Below are 27260 nucleotides of genomic sequence, written 5' to 3'. Positions count from 1 at the left end.
GCTGCTGCCACAGCAATCAGCCTCAAGTCCACCTTCCCATCCCCTCTTCCTGGCAGCGTCTGTAGGCAGGCTCCTGGCCACCCTGGGGCCTCAGTGCTCAGCTCCTGCCTCTGAAGCCTGGCTCTGGGAGGCTCTGGCCCACCCTGGCCCAACCTTCTGTATACTGTCACACTGACTCTCAAGCCAAAGCCCTTGGTGGCTGTGGCTAAGGCCTTAGTGAGCTCCAAGATCAACCCACATTTGTTTGTTGATGTGTGTTTTGTGGGCAGAGGTCACTGGACACCTCTGCTAGAGTTTGTGAGAGCAAAGCTGTATAGAGTGTGTGTGTGTGTGTTAGTCGCTCAGTTGTGTCCAATTCTTTGCGACCCCATGGTCTGTCCATGGAATTCTCTAGGCAGGAATACTGGAGTGGGTTACCATTCCCTTCTCCAAGGGTCTTCCCAACCCAGGGATCGAACCCAGGTCTCCCGCATTGCAGGCAGATTCCTTACCATATGAGCTACCAGGGAAGCCCAGTGTATACTTTCCAGCATATAGTTGATATGGAGATAACAGGTTTCTTGATGCTTCTATTCAATTGTAAGGCAGAAGCATAAATCCTATGTTAGTTTTGTGTTAACAACAACAACAAAAAAATGTTATAGAGACCTCACTGGTGATCCAGTGGCAGAGACTCTATGCCCCCAGTGCACAGGGCCTGGGTCTGATGCCTGGTCGGGGACCTAGATCCTGCATGCTACAACTAAGAGTTCGAATGCCACAGCTAAAAGATCCCACATGCCACAACTAAGACCCAGTGCTGCCAAATAAATAAATGAATATTTTAGAAAAAGTTACTGAAAAAAATTTTCACAAGAATTGATTGGTCATTGAATAAGAGATGACAGTATATTTTAGAATGTTTTAAAATTATTTTCTTCACAGAAGATTTCTCTCACATTTATTGTGTTTTGAGGTTCTCTTTTTGGTATACATTTTTACTTTCTGTGGTGTTTTAATTAAAAATTCACCAATGTTTTTTACCTAATGCCATTACTAAGAGAATATTTAAATATATAATGAGCCACATTGTAGTATATTATAAGCATTACTGTATACCAGCAATTAATTTTATATTTGGTGTAGAAGTTTTGTGTGTAGTGAATATATTTATTTATTTTTTTTTCAATTCAGGACAATGTCTGACCAGGAGGAAGAAGCTGATTCTCAGAATGCTGTTGACTCATCAGAAGAAAGAGAGGATGCTCTGGGGTCTATCAATATTCCAGTTCCCTTGGAAGAGGTTCTGGAGTCAGATCGAACTGAAGACTATGGATCTGAACTAGATCCATCTAGTGGAGGCCGTGGAAAACGTGTTGACCTGAGTGACCAGAGCGTTTCAAGCCTGGAACTGAATGATGTCGGGCAACTCATGGACGACGTTATGACAGCTAAACAAGCTGAAGATGGTGGAGGCTCTCTAGCGAAATCTGGGAGTGCAGTGCAGTCAGCCAGACCATATTCAGAAGCGTCTCTGACATTTATGGAAAAAGTAAAGGCTGTGAAGGAATCTCTGAGAATATCAACGAAAGATTCTTTAGCAACAGGTATTACCTAGGGAAGACAGACTATTTTTTTTTTTTTGCCTTGATTTTTGTTTTTGTTTTTTGCTTGTTGACTTATTTTATACTTGATATTACTTTCCCACTCCCATATCCTATTCTGTGGCTGAGCCACACGAATCTTTTGTGTGAAGCTTCTCCTCTATGCTGCAGTATTTACTTTCCTTAAATAAAGGAAAATCAATAAATTCTAAAGTAATCGTTAATCTGTTTTTCCCAAATAAAATAGATTCTTTAAATGTTTAGGGAGAAATTTTTGAGTATAATTGTAATTCTTTCATGTGCCATTTTGGAATTCATTCTACATAGCTAGCAACAGGTGGGATGGGAACTTGACACCGTATTTTTCTAGTTTCTTCTATAGTGCTCATTCCATATATCTTGTTGCTCTTATGTATTTCCATATTTCTTAGTGTTAACTTTATATTCAGCTTCAGAAAAGTCATTGTTGTATTTCATTATGGATTAATATTAAAGACATAATGTTGATGGCATGGCATTTAGAAGTTATTACTACATTGCTGGTAGCAAAGCAGAAGGGGAGCAGCAAGAAGGTGGGTTACACAGAGAATTCTACTTGGGTGGTAAAACTGACATCTCCTTCTCCTCATTGTTCATAAGTTTTGAGAAAGTTTCCATCCATAGAGTGGAGAATATGGGTCATCACTTAACAATAACAGCAGCTTAGTCTGGCTGGTAAAATGTGGCTTCCAGGGAAGTATTAGCTCTTGGGTGGTGTATCCCTCAAGTAAAGAATATAAAGGAGGAGGAGGAGAAAATAATCAAGCTCATTTATACCTAATTGATGCTGTTATCCCCCAATTTCATTATTTGGTATAAATTTGGGCATCATTTTTTGATATTTCTTCAATTATGATTATAGTTTATAACAAACACATGGTGCTTTAAAGAAGTGGTCTTGGTCCTGTACTTTCTGAGGCTCATAGATTCCTGAACACAGTTTCCCTTCCCAAAGCTTAGGAAATCACTGCCATGAAAAGTTTCGGTTCGGTTCAGTTCAGTTCAGTCCCCCAGTCGTGTCTGACTCTTTGCGACCCCATGAGTCACAGGACGCCAGGCTTCCCTGTCCATCACCATCTCCCGGAGTTCACTCAAACACTTCCATCGAGTTGGTGATGCCATCCAGCCATCTCATCGTCTGTCGTCCCCTCTTCCTCCTGCCCCCAATCCCTCCCAGCATCAGAGTCTTTTCCAGTGGGTCAACTCTTTGCTTCAGGTGGCCAAAGTACTGGAGTTTCAGCTTTAGCATCATTCCTTCCAAAGAACACCCAGGGCTGATCTCCTTTAGAATGGACTGGTTGGATCTCCTCGCAGTCCAAGGAACTCTCAAGAGTCTTCTCCAACACCACAGTTCAAAAGCATCAATTCTTTGGCGCTCAGCTTTCTTCACAGTCCAACTCTCACATCCATACATGACCACTGGAAAAACCATAGCCTTGACTAGACGTACCTTAATTGGCAAAGTAATGTCTCTGCTTTTAAATATGCTATCTAGGTTGGTCATAACTTTTCTTCCAACGAGTAAACATCTTTTAATTTTATGGCTGCAGTCACCATCTGCAGTGATTTTGGAGCCCCCCAAAATAAAGTCTGACACTGTTTCCACTGTATCCCCATCTATTTCCCATGAAGTGATGGGACCAGATGCCATGATCTTTGTTTTCTGAATGTTGAGCTTTAAGCCAACTTTTTCACTCTCCTCTTTCACTTTTATCAAGAGGCTCTTTAGTTCCTCTTGACTTTCTGCCATAAGGGTGGTGTCATCTGCATATCTGAGGTTATTGTTATTTCTCCTGGCAATCTTGATTCCAGCTTGTGCTTCTTCCAGCCCAGCGTTTCTCATGATGTACTCTGCATATCAGTTAAATAAGCAGGGTGACAATGTACAGCCTTGACATACTCCTTTTCCTATTTGGAACCAGTCTGTTGTTCCATGTCCAGTTCTAACTGTTGCTTCCTGACCTGCCTATAGGTTTCTCAAGAGGCAGGTCAGGTGATGTGGTATTCCTATCTCTTTCAGAATTTTCCACAGTTTCTTGTGATCCACACAGTCAAAGGCTTTGGCATAGTCAATAAAGCGGAAATAGATGTTTTTCTGGAACTCTCTTGCTTTTTCGATGATCTGGCAGATGTTGGCAATTTGATCTCTGGTTCCTTTGCCTTTTCTAAAACCAGCTTGAACATCTGGAAATAAAAGTTTAACATATATTAATTGTAGAACTTTGAACCCAGGAAACAATTAAAATAGCCTTCTGATAATTTAACATCTGTAAGAGTGTTCTTGAGAAAGAGCTGTGAAAATAAGCTTAAAGAACCTTAGCATCAACAATACCTTGATACATTTCATGCTAGTATTACAGATAAATGTCTCACAGACCTTTATGAGAACTGTCATGTCAGGCATCTAGAAATATACAAAACTGTTTTGGTTTGAAATGTGTACTCTTCATTCCATCTTACTTATTACATCTTCCCTATTAACATATAAAGTTTGTAGATGTAAAAATAAACAATTTACATCATAATAATTTCTGTACTTTATTTCCTTCCTACATTTTGTGAACAGATAATCATTTTATAGTAACAATTTTTCTCAATTTTTGACACGTAAGTAGCTTGATTTTTATTTTAGAGTCAGAAGTAAACCACATAATGTCTATTTTTTTGTGACAAGTAGATTTGTGCATAGTTATTCCATATATTTATAATAAACAGTGATTTTCTGTTTTGCATTCTGCCAGCTACAGACATAGATCAATTATGGAAAGAAGAATGGACTTAGATGATCTTTTGTCATTGCAAGGTCAAAGAACATTTTCTCTGAAAATTTCCCTATTGGTTTTTCTTAACTTCATGAATACGCATTGATTTCCTGATGCCTGTTATCAATATGTAATCAAAGCATGTACATTTCTAAGTTCAGGTCTCAGGTTCTCCCTTTGTAATACCACACAAAAACGCTTGATTTTTCTGAGATATTCTCTATGTTGATATCTGAATAATATGTACCAGATATTGGGAATCTTTAAAAATCTTAAATGATTTTAAAAGAATCTTTAAAAGCATTTTAGTCTCATTTCCTATTTCTCATGGTATTCTGGGTGAGGAGGTAATCTCAAACATGCACAGATCCTCATAGTAGGCAGTGGAAGAGAGAGCTGAACTTTGAGCTGGAGCTGCGGGAGCAGGCATTGACCAGTGATGCTATTTCTTGAGATAATGGATTGATTTTCAAAGCAAAAACGTTGCAAATGAATGTTTGTCACTTCTCCTCCTAGAAAATGAAAACTAACTCTTATCGTGGAGGCATGATGGGAGACATGCGGAAGCAACTTGCATTCCTTTGATAACAAATTGTCCCATAATTCTCTATCTGCGTGTATACTATATGATGCTGACCCTTGCATTTAACTACTACTCTTTCTTTTCTCTTTTTATCTACAGTAAAAGTCATACTTCTTCCTGTGGGCCAGGAAATTGTAATTCCCTTTAAAGTTGACACTGTTCTAAGATGCCTGAAGGATCATTTTTCACCCCTGCTAGGTGTCCCAGCTTTTGTCCTGCAGATAAGATGTGCAGGTAAGCTTGGAGGCTAATAAAACTTACAAAGACTTCTTTAGTCTTAACATGTAAATAAGCAAGATCTTTGATTTGTAAAACTAAATATCTCGATGTTTACTGTTTGAACATTATACTGCTGTTATATATTCTTTCAGTCAATGAATTATTACTGAGGACAAAGTTCTAAATACTTTGCTAAGAACCAAAGATAGAAAGAAACATGAAATAAAATCCCTATTTTCAAGTTGGCTCGTAGACTAGGAAGGAAGAAGACGTATGCAGTGGTTACTACACAAATGTAGTTTTGCATTTGTTTTAATGTGCAAATGTTTTAATGGAGATGTGCTCAAAAAAATCTGTGAGAACAAGGAAGAAAAAAACTGGGAGATTCTAGAAAGCTTCATCTAATTACAGTGATAATACTTGTGTTAAGTCCAAAAGAGGTGAGAAAACCTGGGTCTTTGAGGAAATGGTAAGAAGTTTAGAGGTACTAGAAGTAAATTATTTTTGGAGAGTAGGAGGAAATGAGGTTAGAAAAATAAATGATGAATGAGCATGTATAGAAAGAGAAAAGGACTGAAAATGGTTTATCTATCAGTCTTCTGTACATTAAGGTCAATTTAGGTTCTGATGATGTTCAAATTTATTTATATTTTGTGGGCAATATGGAGTACCATGCCTTATATTAGCCTTGTATCATGACAGGCTGTAGTCTTAATAACTGTGATAGAATTAAACAGACTGGCAAAGCTCAGTAAATGTTTCTGTAGATTATGCCTATACAGATCATGACATTTTGTTTTTTTAAAAGTTTTCATATTAACTTAAAAGATGCCACAAAGTTTCTAGGGCAAAAATAAGAACATTTTTTGGGGGAAATTCTAAGTGCTAAATAGTAATAAGCCATACCTATTAAGTTCTTCCTCCTTGCCAAATCAGAGAAATTTCAAGATTATTTTTAGAAAACTATTATAATGAATGTGCTCCAATAGTAAGATGTCAGTGTATTCAAACAACTGGTTATCAAAGTTTGACAGAGGAAACAAAGCTAAAATTTAAATGGTTACTGTAACGATGAAACTGATGAAGATGATATTGATGATGATAGCTAATTTAATGAGCTTTGCATCACAATAAACTGTGGAAAATTCTGAAAGAGATGGGAATACCAGACCACCTGACCTGCCTCTTGAGAAACCTGTATGCAGGTCAGGAAGCAGCTGTTAAAACTGGACATGGAACACAGACTGGTTCCAAATAGGAAAAGGAGTATGTCAAGGCTGTATATTGTCACCCTGCTTATTTAACTTATATGCAGAGTACATCATGAGAAACTCTGGGCTGGAGGAAGCACAAGCTGGAATCAAGATTTCTGGGAGAAATATCAATAACCTCAGATATGCAGATGACACCACCCTTATGGCAGAAAGTGAAGAAGAACTAAAGAGCCTCTTGATGAAAGTGAAAGAGGAGAGTGAAAAAGTTGGCTTAAAACTCAACATTCTGAAAACTAAGATCATGGCATCCAGTCCCATCACTTCGTGGCAAATAGACGGGGAAACAGTGGACACAGTGGCTGACTTTATTTTTCTGGGCTCCAAAATCACTGCAGATGGTGATTGCAGTCATGAAATTAAAAGATGCTTACTCCTTGGAAAGAAAGTTATGACCAACCTACACAGCATATTAAAAAGCAGAGACATTACTTTGTCAACAAAGGTCCGTCTAGTCAAGGCTATGGTTTTTCCAGTGGTCATGTATGGATGTGAGAGTTGGACTATAAAGAAAGCTGAGCGCCGAAGAATTGATGCTTTTGAACTATGGTGTAGGAGAAGACTCTTGAGAGTCCCTTGGACTGCGAGGAGATCCAACCAGTCCATCCTAAAGAAAATCAGTCCTGAATATTCATTGGAAGGACTGATGCTGAAGCTGAAACTCCAATACTTTGGCCACCTGATGCAAAGAGCTGCCTCATTTGAAAAGACCGTGATGCTGGAAAAGATTGGGGGCAGGAGGAGAAGGGGATGACAGAGGATGAGATGGTTGGATGGCATCATCAACTCAATGGACATGGGTTTGGATGGACTCTGGAAGTTGGTGATGGACAGGAAAGCCTGGCCTGTTGTGGTTCATGGGGTTGGGAAGAGTCGGACACGACTTAGCGACTTCACTTTCACTTTTCACTTTCATGCATTGGAGAAGGAAATGGCAACCTACTCCAGTGTTCTTGCCTAGAGAATCCCAGGGACGGGGGAGCCTGGTGGGCTGCCATCTATGGGGTCACACAGAGTCGGACACGACTAAAGTGACTTAGCAGCAGCAGCAGCATGTGCTAGTCCTTTTACAAAATGTTCTATCTACATTATCACACTATCATTCAATCTACACAACAATCCCTTGAGGTAGATGTTACTGTTAACTTTTTGAAGGGAAATGGAAGCTAAAGCTTAAGGAACTTGTACAAATTCCCACAGCTTATGAATGTCAGAGTCTGAACTTAATTTGTAGGCATGATTCCAAAAAGGGAATTTGGAACTGCTTGGCATTAACTATAAGGTGAAATTCAAAACTGGAGAAGAGTGTTTTGAGACTGGAGTAGCTGGCCAGTGGTACCTAAGGATCTCTTTCTTTGCATTTCATGACCTTTCGTCTTTATGTGTAAGTACCATGCATCACTGGGCTTTCCTGGTGGCTTAGATGGTAAAGAATCTGCCTACAATGCGGGACACCAGGCTTCGATCCCCGGGTTAGGAAAATCCTTGGAGGAGGTCATGACAACCCACTCCAGTATTCTTGCCTGAAGAGTCCTCATAGACAGAGCAGTCTGGTGGGCGTCTATTGGGTCGCAAAGAGTAAGACATGACTGAGCAATTAAGCTCAGCATAGCACTGCACATCGCCACTGGATAACAGACTTATGCCAGCAGCAATAAAAAAAGAGCTTGATTCTGTGCCAACCATACTCTAAGATAGGTACTTTCTTCTAGTACTAGAACTGAAGTTCAGGTTTGGTGGGGCTAAGCCTATTCTAGAAACAATGAGAAGCATGAAGAGAGCTCTGTATTAGTTTGAAGAGGATTCTCTATTAATTTTCTATGGCTGTTGTAACAATTGACAAAATTATTGGCTTAAAGCAACACATTAATTTTGGTTACAGTTCTGGGGTCCAAATATCCTAAATCAATTTCGCTTGGATAAAGTCAAGGTGTCAGCAGTGATTTTCTCTCTCTGGAGGTTCTGGGGAGAATCTGTTTCCTTGCCTTTTCCATCTTCTAGAGTTGTACTTCTTGCATTCTTGAGTTTCCTCATTTTCAAACCCGGCAGCATAGCATATTTAAATCTCTCTCTACTGGTCATATCATCATCTCAGGATAATCTACCCTTCATAGATTCTGGGAATTAGTACATGGATATATTTTAGGGCCATTATTCAACCTATCACAAAATCCCTATAATGTTAATTTTATTAAATTAAGAATTTAAGGTGAAATTGAAACTCAAAAATTTTTGAATGTGCTTTCTTGAACATAGCTAAAATAGACTAGTGGTATCTGACATATTTCTAAGAATGAGTAAAACAGCCCTTTGCTATGTTAAATTCCTAATTGTAATTTAGGATGAACATACATTGGAAAGATATAGATTCTGTCATTATACAAAGCAGCAGCCAGTAACATTGTATGTATTTCTGTATACCTTAAAATATAGAAATAAATTTACAGTGAATTTATGAACTAAACCAGTGGATTGAAGGTATAAGTTCAAGCAATAAACATAAAAATAAAGTGATCACGTACCCCCTTTTTTCAGCAAGAAACAGGCTTAGCTCCACCTTGGCATGAATTAATTTATATGAATTTCTGATAATAGAAACAGAAAAGAAGGGATTCTTTAGACTCTGAGTGTATACTTTTCTGCATTCAAGAGAAGGGTGTATATTAAACTAATCAGGCTTTCCCTGATATGGATATGATCCATGCTTAATGTATAACACATTGTGATTCTTTTTAGAGAATCATTGCTTAGAATATGATTTTTCTCATATTATAGAATGCGTTTTTAATTTTTAAATGTTTATAGTTGCATGGTTATTGTATATTTGTATTTCTGATGATTTGAGAGTTGTAATTTTACTTTCCTTTTAATGCTGAATTCTTGGTCAGGAATACCACCTTAATTTTTTCCATTGCGGAGTTTTCCATGCTAACAATACAGCAAGAGATGGAGATCATCAATATTTTTATTTGGTAATTAAACAATATACATTCATATAGGCACCTTTGATGTTTAACATTCCTTAAAATGAGTACATATAATTGTTTCTTTATCATAATATTTCTTATAATTTTATCTCATTTTTAGGAACAGTTCTTAAAAATCATGAGACGCTACTACAACATGGAATTAAGCCCCAGGATGTTGTGCAAGTGGAAATGTTTTCTTTACATCCAGATCTATACCCAGTCAGAAGAATAGCTAGACCAGCTGAAGCCTCTCAGATCATAACAGTCAGAGTACAAACTGGTTTGTCATTTGATATCTTTTAGATAAATAATTTTAGAGTCTGTTTGTAGTTGAACTTCCATTTAAACTTGGTTTTATCTCCTCAGGCATTGATCAGTACCAGGAAGTAGCTGTTGAGATGATAAAATCTGATTTTCACAAACCATTTCTTGGTGGATTCAGACATAAAATAACAGGAATAGAATATCACAATGCTGGAACACAAACTGTACCTAAAAAGATTCCTGAAAAACCGAATGCATTTTGTAGGGATACGCAGGTAATTGTTTTATTTTTCCATATAGATTTTTGAAGCTGCAGAATCAGCACAGGTTATATTGTGTAGCTCTCTAAAATTAAAATCTTCTAAGGAATTATATGGTGATTAAAATAATGAAAAATAGTACATTAAATATGTACAAAATATGCTCTTTACTCAATTTATGTGTAGTGTATACTTAATTTTTTTGTTTTTATTTTAGACAGTTTTTCAGAAAGGAAGGCTCCAGCAAACTACAAATACAACGTCCACACAGATGACTAAAATTGGTGTGTATGTTTCAAATATTACTGATAAGCTGGTAAAACCAGGAAAATATGTCTCAGCAGCAGAATACCATGCTAAGAGATTACAGGCGGTAAGGTAACTTGTTAAAAGGGAAATACTAAAAAGTAAATTTATAAGCCAATTGTTCTTTGTGTGTCTCTGTGTGTATTTCCCTAAGCACACTTGCTTACGGAACTCACATGAGTGTTGTTGTTGTTCAAGAAAAAATTATTCTAAACACTTTGTGAACGATGGTAAGCAGACGATTCAAAAGGGAATACTACAATGGAGTTTTGAAATAGGGAAGAGAGATTAAGCTCAACTTTGAATGCAATAAGGAAAAGGGGGAAAATATAATCAAGGAACAGGGTAGGAGGGGGTCAGTGAATGGAAAATTACAAAGAGAAAACATCTGGGGTATGGGGGAATCCTGGCTAAACCAGTCTAACAGCGTTTGTGGTAAAGGCAGGCCAGAGTGATTAGTCAATTAAGGGTAATCAGATGTCAAAGGTGGGATTTCTGGTTAAACTGATTTAGTTGGTACCTGTGTGCATACTAAGTTGCTTCATTGTGTCTGACTCTTCTGAGACCCTGTGGACTGTAGCTTGCCAGGCTCTTCTGTCCAAGGGATTCTTCAGGCAAGAATACTGGAGTGGGTTGTCATGCCCTCCTCCAGGGGAATCTTCCTGACCTAGGGATCCAACTCACATATCTTATGTTTCCTGCATTGGCAGGCGGGTTCTTTACCACTAGCGCCACCTGGGAAGCCCAATTTAGCTGGGCTCTTTCTAAAACTGGACAATTCATTGATGAATAGAGAAGCCCAAAAGTCAAGGCCTAGCTGGAAAAAAAGCTCAAAGGAACTTAATTAGAATTAGATCAAGAAGAGAAAGTTTGTCAGTGTGTGTGTGTGTGTGTGTGTGTGTGTGTGTGTACGTGCACGCTAACTTGCTTCAGTCTTGTCCTACTCTTTATGACCCTATGGACTATAGCCTGCCAGGCTTCTCTGTCCATAGGATTCTCCAGGCAAGAATACTGGAGTGGGTTGATCCACAATACTGGCTCCTCCTGTCTTCCCAACCTAGGGATTGAACTCCCGTCTTAAAACCACCTGTGTTGGAGAGTGTTTTTTTTTTTTTCTTACCACTAGCGCCACCTGGAAAGTCCAGTGTAAGTTAAGTTTTATTGCTACTAAAAAGCAGTCACTGTCTCCAGTCACAACCCGAGATAAGGAACCAGAATCCTAAATGTTCCTAATCCTTCCCTTTCCTTTGGTAAATCCCTTTTCTTTTTATTAGCTTTGTCCTCTCTGTCCCTTGGCTTCAATCTTCTGTCCTTTGGCCTGAACCCTCTGACATTTGAATCACCTATATGGAACTTTCCAAACTAATAGATCAATTGGATATTAAAATCAATTTTATCTGATATTAATAAAGTCACTCCATCACTTTTATATTATTGTTTATATGATCTGTTTTTCTTTTTTTATCCTTTTGCATTCAATCTATTTGAGGCTTTGAATATAGAGTATATTTCTTTTAGAGAGCATATAATTGGATCATGTTTCTTTATCCAATCTGATAATCTCTGCCTTTTGATTGGACTGTTTAATAAATTTATATTTATAATGTGACTATTGATAAGACTAGAGTATATCAGCTATTTGTTTTCTATATGCTGTGTGGCTGTCTGGTTCCCCTGTTCATTTAGTGCCTTCTTTTATGTTAAATAAGTGTTTTATAGTACCATCTTAATCCTTTTTTTTTAAATTAAAATTTTCATTTTCCATACAATGTGTACTTTTTAAAAAAGTGTACAATTCAGTGATTAAAAATTTTTTTTTTACTATGGAAATAGAGTTATGCAACCATTACCACATCAATTTTAGAATATTCTCATCATCCTGGAGAACTTCCCTGGTGACTCAGTGGTTAAGAATCCACCTGCCAATGCAGGAGACGCGACTTTGATCCATGGGTTGGGAACATCCCCAGGAGAAGGAAATGGCAACCCACTCCAGTATTCTTGCCTGGAGAATCCCATGAACAGAGGAGACTGGTGGGCTATAGTCCATGGGGTTGCAAAAGAGTCAGACACAACTTAGTGACTAAACAACTCATCATCCCAGAAAGAAAGACCGCGTCTAACAGTAGCCAGACCCTGTTTCCCTAGTCCTTTCTGCTTTAGACAACCACTCATATACTCTCTGCCTCTGTTGATTTGCCCATTCTGGATATTTCATATGCATGTAATCATACAGTGTATAGTCTCCGTGTTGCAACACGTATAGCTCAGATGGTAAAGAATCTGCCTGCAATACAGGAGACTCGGGTTCGATCCTGGGTCAGGAAAATCCCCTGGAGAAGGAAATGGCAATCCACTCCCGTATTCTTGCCATGGATAGAGGAGCCTGGTGGGCTACAGTCCATGGGGTCGCAAAGATTCAGACATGACTAGCGACTAACACACGCACATGATATATACCCAATTGTATATACCTACTGTAGGTAGGTCAATATATATACACCACATTTTGTTTATCCATTTTTCAGTTGATGGACATTTGATTTTTTTCCACCTGTTGGCTATTAGGAATAAAACTGCTATAATCATTCACATAAAAATTTTTATACGGATATGTATTTTCATTTCTCTTGGGTATATGGCTAGGAATGTAACTGCTAGATCAAATGGTAATTCCCTGTAACTTTTTGAGGAACTTCCAGGCTGTTTTCCAAAGCAGTTTCACCGTATTTATGTCCCACCATCAGTGTGTAAGGATTCCAATTTCTCCATATCCTTATCAACACTTTTGGATTATTGCCATCCTAGTGAGTTTGAAGTGGTATCTCATTGTGGTTTTGATTTGCATATGCTGTGGCTAATGATACAGAATATATTTCATGTACTTATAAACAACTTGCATATATACTTTTAGGAGAAATGTATATTCAGATACTTTGCCCAATTTTAATGAAGTTTTTTTCATTACTGCTTTATTGTTTAAGAATTTAAAAAAATCATTTGCTAAGTGGTTGCTCCAAGTGTAATTTAGGCATTAGAATATATATCTCGTTTTATAGCAACATACTTCATATTAATACTAACTGAAATTCAATACAAATTGAAACTTTGCTTCAATAGAACTCTGTTTATCCCTTCTTTTGGCTATCTGTGCTATCATCATACAAACATGTATGTTCTTTGTATGTTCTAAGTCTTATAATTCCTTTTATAATTATTGTTTTTATGCAGTTGACTTTTATTTTTTAAGTTTTAAATGTATATATTTGTTTAAACATGCTTATTAAAAATAAGAAAAGCAAATAGCAATCACCTACATCTCACTTGAGTTAAAATTAATATTTCATATAATTTTCTTTCAGTTTGAAGACTTTCCTCTATATTTAAGTACCCTGGTTTAGTTGATGGTATCCTAAAGGTCTCTGAGTCTCTTTTACTTTATCTTTTCCCCCTTTTCTTCAGAGTGGATAATTTCTAATGATTTATTATTAAATTCATTCTTTCTCTTGCCAGTTAAACTCTGCTGTTGAGCATGTTTTTTTGTGTTTTCATTTCAGTTGTTTTACTGTCAAACCCCAAATTTCTACTTGTTTTTTTTTCCCTGTGTCTTTATTGATATTCCCTGACAATATATTTTAAACAAAAATTTATTCATATCTGACTCTAACCCTGAACGTAGTCAATACGGTATTTTCCTTCTGTTTTTCCAAATGGCATTGCATGATAAGTTGTGTCCGACTCTTTGCAGCCCTATGAACTGTAGCCTGCCAGGCTCCTTTATCCATGGAATTCTCCAGGCAAGAATATTCCTGACCCAGGGGTCAAACCTGCATCTCATGTCTCCTGCGATGGTAGGCATGTTCTTTACCACTTGTGCCACCTGGGAAGCCCTGCAAATGGCATTAATTATTTAAAAAAAAAGCAGAAAATTTCTCACTCAGATTTTTCTTTTTCTTACTTTCCATTGGGAGATAATTATGCATAGAATTTTAAAGAAGTTTCTTGTACACATAGCATTATATCATAAACATTTCTCTACCTTTTCTTTTTTATTATAAATGATTTAATGGCATTATATTATGCCACAATATAAACAGTGTAATTACTTTGTTTTGTAGGACATGTAGACATGTTTTAATGCTCTATAAATTGTAGTGTGCATTTAAAAATACTTAGAGATGTTAGAAGTTGAATTAGTAGGAGAAAAATGATGACTTTTTAAAAGTCTTAAGATATTTCCAGTGTTTTTCAGGAATATTGTACCAAATTATATGACCAGAAACCATTCCGTGCTGACTTCATAGTGAAGTGAAGTGAAGTTGCTCAGTTGTGTCCAACTCTTTGCGACCCCATGGAGGAGTCTATAACACTCCTCCATCCATGGGATTTTCCAGGCAAGGGTACTGGAGTACCCTTCATAGTAGCACATAACATTAAAAATTTTTTGTCTCCTTATAGATATTATAATATTACATATGTTTTTATATTTTATCTCAACCTATCAATCATACTTACTTTATGATGTCTTTATTGTAAAATTTATTATTAATAATATTCCCTTTTATGGTTTTGCATTTTATATATTGTTACAGAAGGCTGTATCACCCAATAGTCATAAATATAACTTTGTTTTAAAGTTTGTGTGTATTTGTGTACACACAAATTTGTGTATCTGTATTTTTAAAACCTGACATCTTTACCCTATTAAACATTTGGAATTTCAGTTAAACGTGACATATGAAGCAGATACATTTTATCTGTGTTACCTCCTAGCATCATTTTGCTTCAGTAGAAAGAACTGAAAGCAGTGATTTTGTTTTTTGTGTGACAAGAAACCTGGATCTAGACTGCTTTCTAGCCCAATTAGCCCAGGACCTTGAGAGATGAGCCTTTACTGGTGTCTGTTGACTCACTGCACTGAGGGAGACTGCTCACCAGGGGGACCACGGGGCTAACTTTGTAGCTGACTTTATCAGTGCCTAAAGTTATTTCAGCCTGAATAATTTTTATTTTTTCAGTCGAAACTAATTCTCACAAAAGGAGAAGATGGAGCTATTATAGAGTTTTGGGGAGGAGTGACGTTTTGGTGAAATTTAAGTGATACAGTATTTTGATACACTGTTTTGGTATAAAACTAAGTTGTGTGTAGATGGATCAATGTCAGGTCTGGACTGAGACATGGACCAGAGTCCTGTTGCTTTCGTAACAAAGTTAGGAGGGAGATATGGAATGTTGTTTCTTCTCTGAAGTTCAGCACGTTGGTTGTGAATCAAGGCTGCTTCTTTCTGTCAAAATAATGTAGATCCCCCAGGCAAGAGTGGGATGTTTCATCCTTAGTGATCTAATTTCAGACAAAGTTTGTGATAGATTATGATTTTAGGAAACAAAGTTTCTCAGAAAAAGAAAATCATAGTCACTCAAAGAAGGGGTTTGTTATGACATTTTGTAGCTGCAGAGTGTCCTTGGGAGAAATATTATTTCCTATTAACTTTGTAGCTGACTTTACTCATGCTTGGTATTTGAGTTCGATAGATTCTTATTTTCTCAGTCCGAACTAATTATTAATTTTTGGCTGTACGAGGCCTGGCTGGTGGCTCTGTGATGTCATTAGGAACCTGAACTCCTGTTACCTTTCCACTCCATTAATCCTATTATTGCTTCCCAGACAGCACAGTGGAAAAAATCCGCCTGCCAATGTAGGAGATGCAAGAGACGTGGGTTTGATCCCTGGGTTGGGAAGGTCCTCTGGAGTAGGAAATGGCAACCCATTCAAGTATTCTTGCCTGGAAGATTCCATGGATAGAGGAGCTTGGAGGCCCCAGTCCATGGGGTCACAAAGAGTCAGACACAATGGAATGCATGCACACGTGTGCACGCACACACACACACACACACACACACACCTTATTATCATGAGCTTGTTACTATTGTGATGATAAAATGATTTATCAACCTTCAGCATAATGTCTGCATCTGCAAGAAGAAGGGAAAAGTCATGGAGCATGTCTCATGGAGGCCATTCAGCAATTTCCCCTGAAAGCCAGTGATTCAAGTTATAGCTCATTGGCCTGAACTGGGTCATGTGACTGTCCATGTTGGGAGTATGTGATAATTACATTTTTAAAGATTTATGTTGTTGCTCCCGAGTAAGATTGAGGTTTATATGGAAATAGGAGAGAAAAGCTGTTAGGTTTTCTCTACGGGTTTTCACTCCAACACTTTTCAGACTCCGATAAAGTGATATTAAAGGAATAAGAAAATTATAAACATACAGGAACAAAGAATATATGAGAAGAGAGAACAGTAAATGTCAGTCGATTTTTTAAAGTTATATAAAGCAGATGGAGAAGTGTTAACTTGACTTACTTGAGCAGAGAAAGTGAAAATCTAAATGCCTGCCAAGGGGATGGCATCAAAAACCAAATTAATTTGTCCCATAGAATCTTGAAAGTGAATTGGAGGTTCTGTGCAAGAGAGAATTGAGATGTGAGCTGTAGACAGAGGGATTGGTTAAAAGCCAGTGTAAGGAGTAAATTTCCATTTAATAAATTCTACCATCTTGATTGATTCCTTTCTATTTTTTGTCATGTTTATTTTATTCTTGAACTTCTAATACTAAGCTAAATGCTTAGTATTTATTTTAAATCTTTCTTGTTGTGAATAAGATTATATTATGTGTGACTACTGATATTTCTCTAGTCATTCCTTCCATTTATATCATTTTGCTTTTTATTTATTTATTTTTGTTTGCTTATTACCTTTTTTGATTTGACTTACTGACTTAGTTTACTAACTTTTTTGATTTGACTAAACTTTTCATGTTTTTGTTCTTTAATAGTTTAGAAGTAGGTACTTTGTTTCTATTTTTTTAGTGGCTATTCATAAAATTTTTTAATGCGCTTAAAATTTTTATGAAAAGTGAAAGTGTTGGTCGCTCAGTCGTGTCTAACTCTTTGCAACCCCATGGACCGTAGCCTGCCTGGGTCCTCTGTCCATGGAATTCTCCAGGCAAGAATACTGGAGTGGATAGCCATTCCCTTCTCCAGTGGATCTTTCCAACACAGGATAAAACCCAGGTCTGCTGCATTACAGGCAGATTCTTTACTATCTGAGCCACCAGGGAAGCCCTGATTTTTTTATACCAAATGCATACTTAATCAGGCTGTATATTTTTTTCCATGAATAAGTCAAGGACCGTAGCTGGCTTTTTTTCATTTCTTTATCCTCCTCCTTCACTCTTCCCATTTAGTGAGGGTTGATATTGAAATTACAATTATATATATCATTATAATTTACTATATAATTATGACTTCAGGTTATTCTTATATATTTACATTGTTATTATATATTATTTTTTCAAATAATAAAGGTTATAGCTTAAAACTTTTTTGAAAGTTTTTGTTCACTTCTTTAATTTTTCATCTTCAACTTATTGTTCTTCTTAGTGCATAATCTCTAGTAATTATTTCAGAGATTATTATGCATTTGAGGTGAACCATGTAAGTCCTATTGAATTAACCTCATTTTGGGTTTTAGTTTGAGTGGGTATAGTAGGTTAGATTCAAACTTATTTTCAGAATTATTTTCTTTTATACCTTTGTAGCAGTTTTTGATTAAAACAGGTACAAAGATAGTGTATCTGATGGAAATGGGATTCTCAGTTCTTTGTTTCCTCTTTGCCGAAGCTTTTAGGATTTTAATCTGTAGGCCTCCCCAATGGCTCAGTGGGTAAAGTATTCGCCTGTGATGCAGGAGACACAGGTTTGATTCCTGGGTTAGGAAGAACCCCCGGAAAAGGAAATGGCAATCCATTCCAGTATTCTTGCCTGAAGAATCCCATGGACAGAGGAACTTCGCGGGCTACAGTCTATGGGGTCGCAAAGATTTGGATATAACTGAATGAGCACGAAGTAATCTTATTGCAATGTGCTTTTGATCTGGTGATGGTTCCTTTCTGTCTGGGTCTTTCTTTAGTTTGGTGAAATGTTCTTCTATTATATTTTGAACTATTTCTCTAATCCAACTTTCCTTGTTCTGTCTGAAACTTGTATCAGACATATTTTGGAACGTCTGCATTTATCTTCCATGTTTCTCAATTTTCCTCCATTCTTTCTAATTTTTGCAGTCTTTCACCCTGTGTTCTAAAAGATTTTCTTGCCTAAGTTTCTTGCTTACTGATTCCCTCTTAGACTCCACATATTCTGCAGATTAGTAGAATAAACTTCTATTAATAGTTATTGGCTGATACTCATTCTTCTCATTGTAGTAAATCTTTAGCTGGGCATGAGACTAGAACAGGCTTCCCATTTGAAGCTAATGATAAAGAATCCACCTGCCAGTGTAGGAGACACAAGATACGCAGATTCAGTTGCTGGGTTGGGAAGATCCCCTGGAGGAGGAAATGGCAACCCACTGCAGTATTCTTTCCTGGAGAATCCCATGGACAGAGGAGCCTGGCAGGCTGTAGTCCATGGGGTCACAAAGAATTGGACATGACTGAGCACAGCACAGCACAGCACAGCACAGCACAAAAGAGGCCATAACATTGGAAACTACATTTTACAACCTCTTTTCTATGTTGATGAGGCCTGGGGAAAGAAATGGGAGTGGAAATGATGTGTGCCCCTTCTGGATACTGCTGTTGAAGTGATTGGGTTGCAGTTCTTTTGTCTTTTCCCCCTTTCGACAGGCTAGAAGATGATGAAAAGTTGACCAACCCCTAAGATATTCAAGGAGGAAGCCACCTGTAATATTCACACAGAGCTTCCTACTGGCCCTAAACCGTTTGGCAATCCAGGCCCAATCCCTAGATTATCACATGAGAAGGGAAAAGCTGTTTAAACAACTGGGTCTTAGTATTTTTAATAAGTTCAATAAGTTTAACAGCCCCCAACCTGAACTCACTATACTGATTTTTTTTTTTTAATTTCAAAAAATAAACTTTGGTCACAGTTTTTTGTTGCTCCTTTTTGTTGATTCAATGGCCTTTCCTTTCCCTCTGAAAATGTTAACTCTGTCTAGGCTGGTCTTGTTTTTTGTTTCATTTTACTCTTTAAGAATGGTTCTTAACCTTTAGCAGGCATCAGAACATCTGGAAAATGTGTGAATATACAGAATCCATGCCTACCCCAGAGTTTCCAATTCAGTAACTCTGGGGTGGGGCCCGAGAATTTTTTTTTCTAACAATTTTCCAGTTTCTGCTGCTGCTGGTACTCTGGTCACCATACTTTGAGAACCTTCGTTTTAGTGATTCTCTTGCACACAAATGTAATTTCTTCTACATTAAATGAAGAACCTTTTATTTTGTTGTTTCCTTTCAAATCTTTGTCTATTCTTGGAGGTGTATTACAGAGTATTTGAAATTCCTGATGTCCAGTGTGTTATAACATATTTCTTTACTGTAGCCTAACTAACCCCAGTGGGTTTAGGGGATTGGCAAGGCTTAATTCTGGAAGGCATCTAGTTTTCTGGAGAGGAGGCTTGTATTCATCCTGGGTGTCACCAGCCTTCTGGGACCCTAACCACTCTTGTGTATGCTGGTCACTTGGTCGTGTTCAACTCTTCACAACCACATGGACTGTAGCCCACCAGGCTCCTCTGTCCATGGAATTCTCAAGAATACTGGAGTGGGTGGCCATTCCCTTCTCCAGGCAATCTTCCAGACTCAGGGATCGAACTCACATCTCCTTCATTGCAGGTAGAGTCTTTACCATCCGAGCCACCAGGGAAGCCCACTGTTTCCTAACTTAGAGGCAAATACCTCTGGTGATCTTTGTCTGAATTGCTTTAGAGGAGCCTATCTCTTTTGCATTTATCAAGCAGTCATCTTTTTAGTTGCCCTTCTCCTCACAGGATCCACCAATTCTGGGATTGAAACATTTTAGAGACACTTTTTCTAGCTAGCCTCTCTGGTACATAATTAGGCTGTAGGTTCCTTCAGTGTTTTCTCTCCATGGGGGATTTTCCAGTACAGATTGGAAATCCTGCTAGAAAAATTCTAAAAGAGCCATAACACTAATTCCTTCTTCAATTTATTCCACTTGTCTCCTTTCTTAAAGGGATTTTTTCACAGTTTCTGTTCTGTTGGAGGACTCCTTCAGTATGATCCAGTGTCTTTACTGATTTCTGCTTCTATAATTTTTATGTAATTATTAGGGATTGGGATGAGGGGAAAGGATGTGTCAGCCTATTCTCTACCCTCAATCTTGATCTAGCCTCTCTATATTTTACTTTTTTAAAAATGAGTTTAGTAAATAAAAAACAAAAACTCTCACTTATGTCACAAGCTTTTTTAGACTCTAGTACTATACTGTATCTCCAGACATATATATTTTTCTCACAATTTAATAAATACATGTTTGCTTTGGTGGTTTCCATGTGTAACTTATGTGCTGTGTGGTTGTGTGCTAAGTCACTTCGGTCGTGTCTGACTCTTTGCAACCGCATGGACTGAAGCTCTCCAGGCTCCTCTGTCCATGGGATTCTCCAGGCAAGAACACTGGAGTGAGTTGCCCTGCCCTCCCCAGGGGATCTTCCTGACCCAGGAATTGAACGCATGTCTCTCAGGTCTCCTGTACTGACAGGTGGTTTCTTTACCACTAGCGCCACCTAGGAAGCCCTGCTGTGTGGTTGTTGTTCAGTCGCTCAGTCATGTCTGACTCCTTGTGACCCCATGGACTGTAGCACACCAGGTCTTCCTGTCCCTCACCACCTTCCAGAGCTTGCTCAAACTCATGTCCATTGAGTTGGTGATGCCATCCAATGATCTTGTCCTCTGTCATCCCCTTCTCCTCCTGCCTTCAGTCTTTCCCAGCATCAGGGTCTTTTCCAATGAGTCAGTTCTTTGCATCAGGTGACCAAAGTATTGGAATGTCAGCTTCAGCATCAGTCCTTCCAGTGAAGATTCAGGATTGATTTCCTTTAGGATTGCACCATTTTTTAAAAATATGAGCCTAAGCTAATGACAAGAAAAACTAGAGATAAATTAATATTCATAACAAGAGTAGTATTTATTGAGGACCTGTGGTGTACCAGGCTTGAGCTAAGCACTTATATGCATAATACTGTCATTATCACTCTTTTGCCATGAGGGTACTAAATCACAGAGATGGCAGGTAACTTACTAAAAATTAACTAACTAGTGAGTAGTAGGAACAGGGAAGATTTAAACTAATTTTTGTTCCAGAGTCTGTGCTCTTAACATCATATAACTGTCTCCTATGAAGGTATACCTGCTACTAGATTTCAAAGTCAGATAGCTATTGTATTTCTGTTAGAATGTATGTGAGAATTTATGGCATACAGCTAAAGCTGGACACTCAGTATTTTTTAGTAGTTGTTGAATTGCAATAGAAATAATCATTGTTTCTTTTCCTTGTCTAGTAAGGTTGACCATATTTTATTTTCTTTAATTTAACTATAGATAATTGTGATACAGACTTACTACAGACGATGGCATGCTAAAGTTGTGGTAGAGGGTTTAAGAAGACGGAAAATGTTCAGGTTGCAGTGGGAAGCAGAGGAAGAACACAGGAAGATAAGAGAAAAAGAAGAGTGGATGAAACTGGATTATTACCGGAGGCATAATCCTCAAAGAAAAGAAGATTTTGAACTTCTTTATAATGCACTAGAACGTAAGTTTGAAATAGGCTTTGCATAAAATATTAATTTTTCATTAGTAGGAAAAATGAGTTTACTAAAGACAAAAGGAAGACCTTGTTATTTTAAGAAGTTGTCTGGGGAATCTGGACTAGAAAATTTTAAAATATGAATAGTGTCTTAGATTTGGGACAGGAATTAAGGCCAGAGTAAAACTGAAAATGCTTTTATATTAACAAAAGATAAACTATTCAGTTTTAGTGTATTATCTCATTTGATCCTTATCCCTGTGAGATAAAAAGAGAAAGTATTGTCCAGTTTGATTCTCTTAATGGTCTTAGAAATCTGTGAACTCAGAATTGGACTGTCTTGAAGCCCTCAGTCCAGCACCCTGCCTCTGATTCTCCTCTTCAGAGGAGAAACCTTTTTTATTCCCCTCTACAATGATTATAAATATTAATATATATGTGTGTATACACATACATAGGGCTTCCTAGGTGGCACTAACAGTAAAGAAACCACCTGCAATGAAGCAGATGTAAGAGACACGGGTTTGATTCCTGTGTGTGAAGAAGTCCTGGGGGAGGGCATGACAACCCACTGCAGTATCCTTGCCTGGAGAATCCCATGTACCGAGGAGCCTGGTGGGTAACAAACAGTCCATAGGGTCACAGAGAGTTGGACACAACTGAAGCGACTCAGCACACACATACACACACACATATGTATTGTCTGCACGTTGGATTTTTATGGCTTATTTCTTCCACAGGATGTGTGCTAGTCTTGACACAGTTAAAAAGCCTCAGTTATTTGTACAAGCCAATCACTCACTACTTTGAGCAGGATACACTATTTTTCTTGAAGCCTTTTCTCAGTGCCCAGCTTCTAATCTCATCTTAAATGTCACCTACATAAAGCCTTCTGTGACAGACAATACATCTTGGATATCCAAATTATCATATCATGGTTCTCATTGCACCCCCAATTTTACTTTATAATACCACAATTAGTAACAATACATTTTTTAATGTTAATTTTTACCACTGGATTGTCAGCTCCATAAGCAAATGACTCATTTATTTTTTTTGGATGATCTCTTTTTTTGTACTTACCTCAACAAATATTGGTAGAATGATTAAATGAATGAATGAGGGGGAACCCATGGATGTAGCAATTCAGCTGTCTCTAGCTTCTGCTTTCCCAGGAGTACCTCTAAAGTGGAAGTAACCAGAAGAGTTATTTATTACCTTAGATACTGGAAAGTAAAGTTGTGCTCTTGGGATAATAGATAAGAATTAAAAAAATTAAAAATAGCCACAAGTTTTTTTCTTTTTTTTATTTGAACACAACCTTTTTATCTAAAGAAATAATAGTCTGACATCTCTGTAATTGCTCATAATACCAACTTCAAGAAAATTTTCATACTGTCACTTTGTTTCTTTATATACTGTGTGTTTGTGGATGTCATTATGTGTTTTGTTACTCATGTCATCCTTTCCTTTCTAATCGAATACAATTTTAGGTGTCAGATGTTGAGTCTATTTAAGTAGCTCTCTGGTACTGTGCTATTTCCTGAAGATGAAACAATTAAACACCAAGTTTAACAAAGCAATAGTATTAATACATCTGTCTCTTTTATAACGTGCAGAATTGAATGGCTTTGGGAATGTGACAGTATTTGGAGGTAACAGTTAAACTTGCTCCTGAGGTTTCTGTGTCTGCTTTCCCTTTCTCCTAATCACTGACCTCTGCAAATACTGTTTCATTTTAAATGTCACTTCTATTTCCATCTTCTCTCAGATGAAAGCAAAGCTTGTTTCTTAGTGTTAATAGTTAAATAGTGAGCACTGCTTGCAGGTTGTCTGTAAAGGTCTTATTGACAAGTAGAGAAGTAAAGTTGGATTATAGCAGAGCTCTATTTAAATAATATTCTAAATTTATATGGATAGACCAAAGGTATCATTGTTATCTTGTTTGGCTAACAGGCAGCTGTGTAAACTAGTGGAAAATATGCTTAATGAGATTCTACCTTTTCTACTTATTAATGGTATTTACTTGGACAAGTTACTCCTTTCTCCTAAGCCTCAGTTTCTTTATCTATAAAAGGACTTAATAATTTCTGGCATATCTACTTCAGAGGGCTTTATAAGTAAAAAATACAAAATATTACATTTATGATGGTACTTAAAAATACAAAGATATATGCATGTGTAAGTTACTGTCATACAGTAAATAATTTTATATAAATTTTCTAAATTAAAGAAGAACAGAGATATTTTATATGGCTAAAATGGCAACCCACTCCAGTATTCTTGCCTGGAGAATTCCATGGATAGAGGAGCCTGGCGGGCTATAGTCAATGGGGTTACAAGGGTTGGACATGACTTAGATGATTTATATGGAAGAAAATGAAAATGGAATTTCTTACACAAAAAGAGACATCTTTTAGTTTTCTTCTAGGCCTAAAATTCTGAATAATAACCTCAAGAATAATATTGTTAAAGTTCTGCTTTTTGGGGGGAATTAAAATTCTGGTTCACAAGCTAAGTAATTTATAATAATAATTTTCATTCTATATTCTTTACTCTGGTCTTTGAAACTGTTGCCCTCTTGTGGTTCATAGTAACAATTGCATAGTTTTGTAAAACTGATAACAAAGTTTAACTTTTTCTCCAGATAACCTGCTCCTCAGTAATAAAAGCAAAATAAGTCAATTTAGGAGAATGATTTTAACTATGTAAGATAATATGCTATATCAAAGACAAGACTATCTTCAGGCAACATTTGATTTTTATGTCTTTTTTAAAAATATATATAGCAGTATGTTGAGGGTGACTTCTTTTGTTATCTGAACTGACACTGTCATCTCAGACTTGTAGACATCATCCTGAGGAAATTAACAGCATGGCTTGTGCTCAGAGATCTTTTCCTTGCCCCGTGATTCTCTGTACATACTGTTCTCTTAACTGTCCATGTCCATACTTTAGGGCACCAGATAGGACCTTGCTCATTAGGTCTGGGCAATGTTTGTTGAATTGACTCTTCTACCCTTTGGTGATAGAAGAAAGGTCCGAAGCTTTAAAGAGCAATATTGCATAGAAACCTGGAATGTTAGGTCCATGAATCAAGGCAAATTGGAAGTGGTCAAATAGAAGATGGCAAGAGTGAACGTTGACATTCTAAGAACCCGCGAGCTAAAATGGACTGGAATGGCTGAATTAACTCAGATGACCATTATATTTACTACTATGGGCAGGAATCCCTTAGAAGAAATGGGGTAGCCATCATAGTCAACAAAAGAGTCCAAAATGCAGTACTTGGATGCAATCTCAAAAACGACAGATGATCTCTGTTCATTTCCAAGGCAAACCATTCAGTATCAGGGTAATCGAAGTCTATGCCCCAACAATTAGCTGAAATTGAATGGTTCTATGAAGACCTACAAGACCTTTTAGAACTAACACCCAAAAAAAGATGTCCTTTTCATTATAGGGGACTGGAATGCAAAAATAGGAAGTCAAGAAACACCTGAAGTAACAGGCAGATTTGGCCTTGGAGTACGGAACAAAGCAGGGAAAAGGCTAATAGAGTTTTGCCAAGAGAATGCACTGGTCGTAGCAAACATGCTCTTCCAATGACACAAGAAAAAACTCTACACATGGACATCCCTAGATGGCCAACACCAAAATCAGATTGATGATATTCTTTGCAAGCAAAGATGGAGAAGCTCTATACAGTCAGCAAAAACAAGACCAGGAGCTGACTGTGGCTCAGATCATGAACTCCTTATTGCCAAATTCAGACTGAAATTGAAGAAAGTGGGGAAAACCACTAGACCATTCAGGTATGACCTAAACAAATCCCTTATGGTTATACAGTGGAAGGGAGAAATAGATTTAAGGGACTAGATCTGATAGATAGAGTGCCTGATGAACTACGGATGGAGGTTCGTGACATTGTACAGGAGACAGGGATCAACACCATCCCCATGAAAAGAAATGCAAAAAAGCAAAACAGCTGTCTGAGGAGGCCTTACAAATAGCTGTGAAAAGAAGAGAAATGAAAAGCAAAGGAGAAAAGGAAAGATATAAGCATCTGAATGCAGAGTTCCAAAGAACTGCAAGGAGAGATAAGAAAGCCTTCCTCAGCGATCAATGCAAAGAAATAGAGGAAAACAACAGAATGGGAAAGACTAGAGATCTCTTCAAGGAAATTAGAGATACCAAGGGAACATTTCATGCAAAGATGGGCTCGATAAAGGACAGAAATGGTATGGACCGACAGAAGCAGAAGATATTAAGAAGAGGTAGCAAGAATACACAGAAGAACTGTGCAAAAAAGATCTTCATGACCAAGATAGTCACGATGGTGTAATCACTCACCTAGAGCCAGACATCCTGGAATGTGAAGTCAAGTGGGCCTTAGAAAGCATCAATATGAACAAAGCTAGTGGAGGTGATGGAATTCCAGTTGAGCCATTTCAAAACCTGAAAGATGATGCTGTGAAAGTGCTGCAGTCAATATGCCAGCAAAGTTGGAAAACTCAGCAGTGGCCACAGCACTGGAAAAGGTCAGTTTTCATTCCAATCCCAGAGAAAGGCAATGCCAAAGAATGCTCAAACTACTGCACAACTGCACTCATCTCACACGCTAGTAAAGTAATGCTCAAAATTCTCCAAGCCAGGCTTCAGCGATATGTGAACCGTGAACTTCCAGATGTTCAAGCTGGTTTTAGAAAAGGCAGAGGAACCAGAGATCAAATTGCCACCATCCACCGGATCATGGAAATAGCAAGAGAGTTCCAGAAAAACATCTATTTCTGCTTTATTGACTATGCTAAAGCCTTTGACCATGTGGATAACAACAAACTGTGGAAAATTCTTCAAGAGATGGGACTACCAGACCACCTGACCTGCCTCTTGAGAAATCTGTATACAGGTCAGGAAACAACAGTTAGAACTGGACATGGAAAAACAGACTGGTTCCAAATAGGGAGAGCAGCTGTATGTTGTCACCTTGCTTATTTAACTTCTATACAGAGTATATCACGAGAAACTTCAGGCTGGATGTAGTACAAGTTGGAATCAAGATTGCTGGGAGAAATATCAGTTATCTCAGATATACAGATGACACCAACCTTATGGCAGAAAGTGAAGAAGAACTAAAGAGCCTCTTGATTAAAGTGAAAGAGGAGAGTGAAAAAGTTGGCATAAAGCTCAACATTCAGAAAACTAAGATCATGGCATCTGGCCCCATCACTTCATGGCAAATAGATGGGGACACAGTGGAAATAGTGGATGACTTTATCTTTTTGGACACCAAAATCACTGCAGATGGTGAGTGCAGCCATGAAATTAAAAGACACTTACTCCTTGGAAGGAAAGCTATGACTAACCTAGATGGCAT

At 37.6% G+C, this 27260-nt stretch overlaps 1 protein-coding gene and 1 non-coding gene across 3 annotated transcripts in view; one reads left to right on the top strand and one right to left on the bottom strand.

The window, feature by feature from the left end:
- Window positions 1-27260, top strand: part of IQUB (IQ motif and ubiquitin domain containing) — a 78920-nt gene that overhangs the window by 5465 nt on the left and 46195 nt on the right. For both annotated transcript variants that reach the window (XM_061414564.1, XM_061414565.1), the window contains 6 exons: window positions 1174-1586; window positions 5067-5201; window positions 9545-9706; window positions 9793-9965; window positions 10168-10323; window positions 21679-21889. In XM_061414564.1, coding sequence (XP_061270548.1) covers window positions 1178-1586; window positions 5067-5201; window positions 9545-9706; window positions 9793-9965; window positions 10168-10323; window positions 21679-21889 — 1246 coding nt within the window. In that variant the 5' untranslated portion in view covers window positions 1174-1177. The remainder of the gene's footprint in view (window positions 1-1173; window positions 1587-5066; window positions 5202-9544; window positions 9707-9792; window positions 9966-10167; window positions 10324-21678; window positions 21890-27260) is intronic.
- LOC133246957 (U7 small nuclear RNA) lies at window positions 20211-20273 on the bottom strand. Its single transcript, XR_009736203.1, has one exon. It is a non-coding gene; the product is annotated as a U7 small nuclear RNA (small nuclear RNA).

Source organism: Bos javanicus, chromosome 4, assembly GCF_032452875.1.
Source record: "Bos javanicus breed banteng chromosome 4, ARS-OSU_banteng_1.0, whole genome shotgun sequence".
Lineage (NCBI taxonomy): Eukaryota > Metazoa > Chordata > Mammalia > Artiodactyla > Bovidae > Bos > Bos javanicus.
This window is presented reverse-complemented; position numbering and strand designations above follow the sequence as displayed.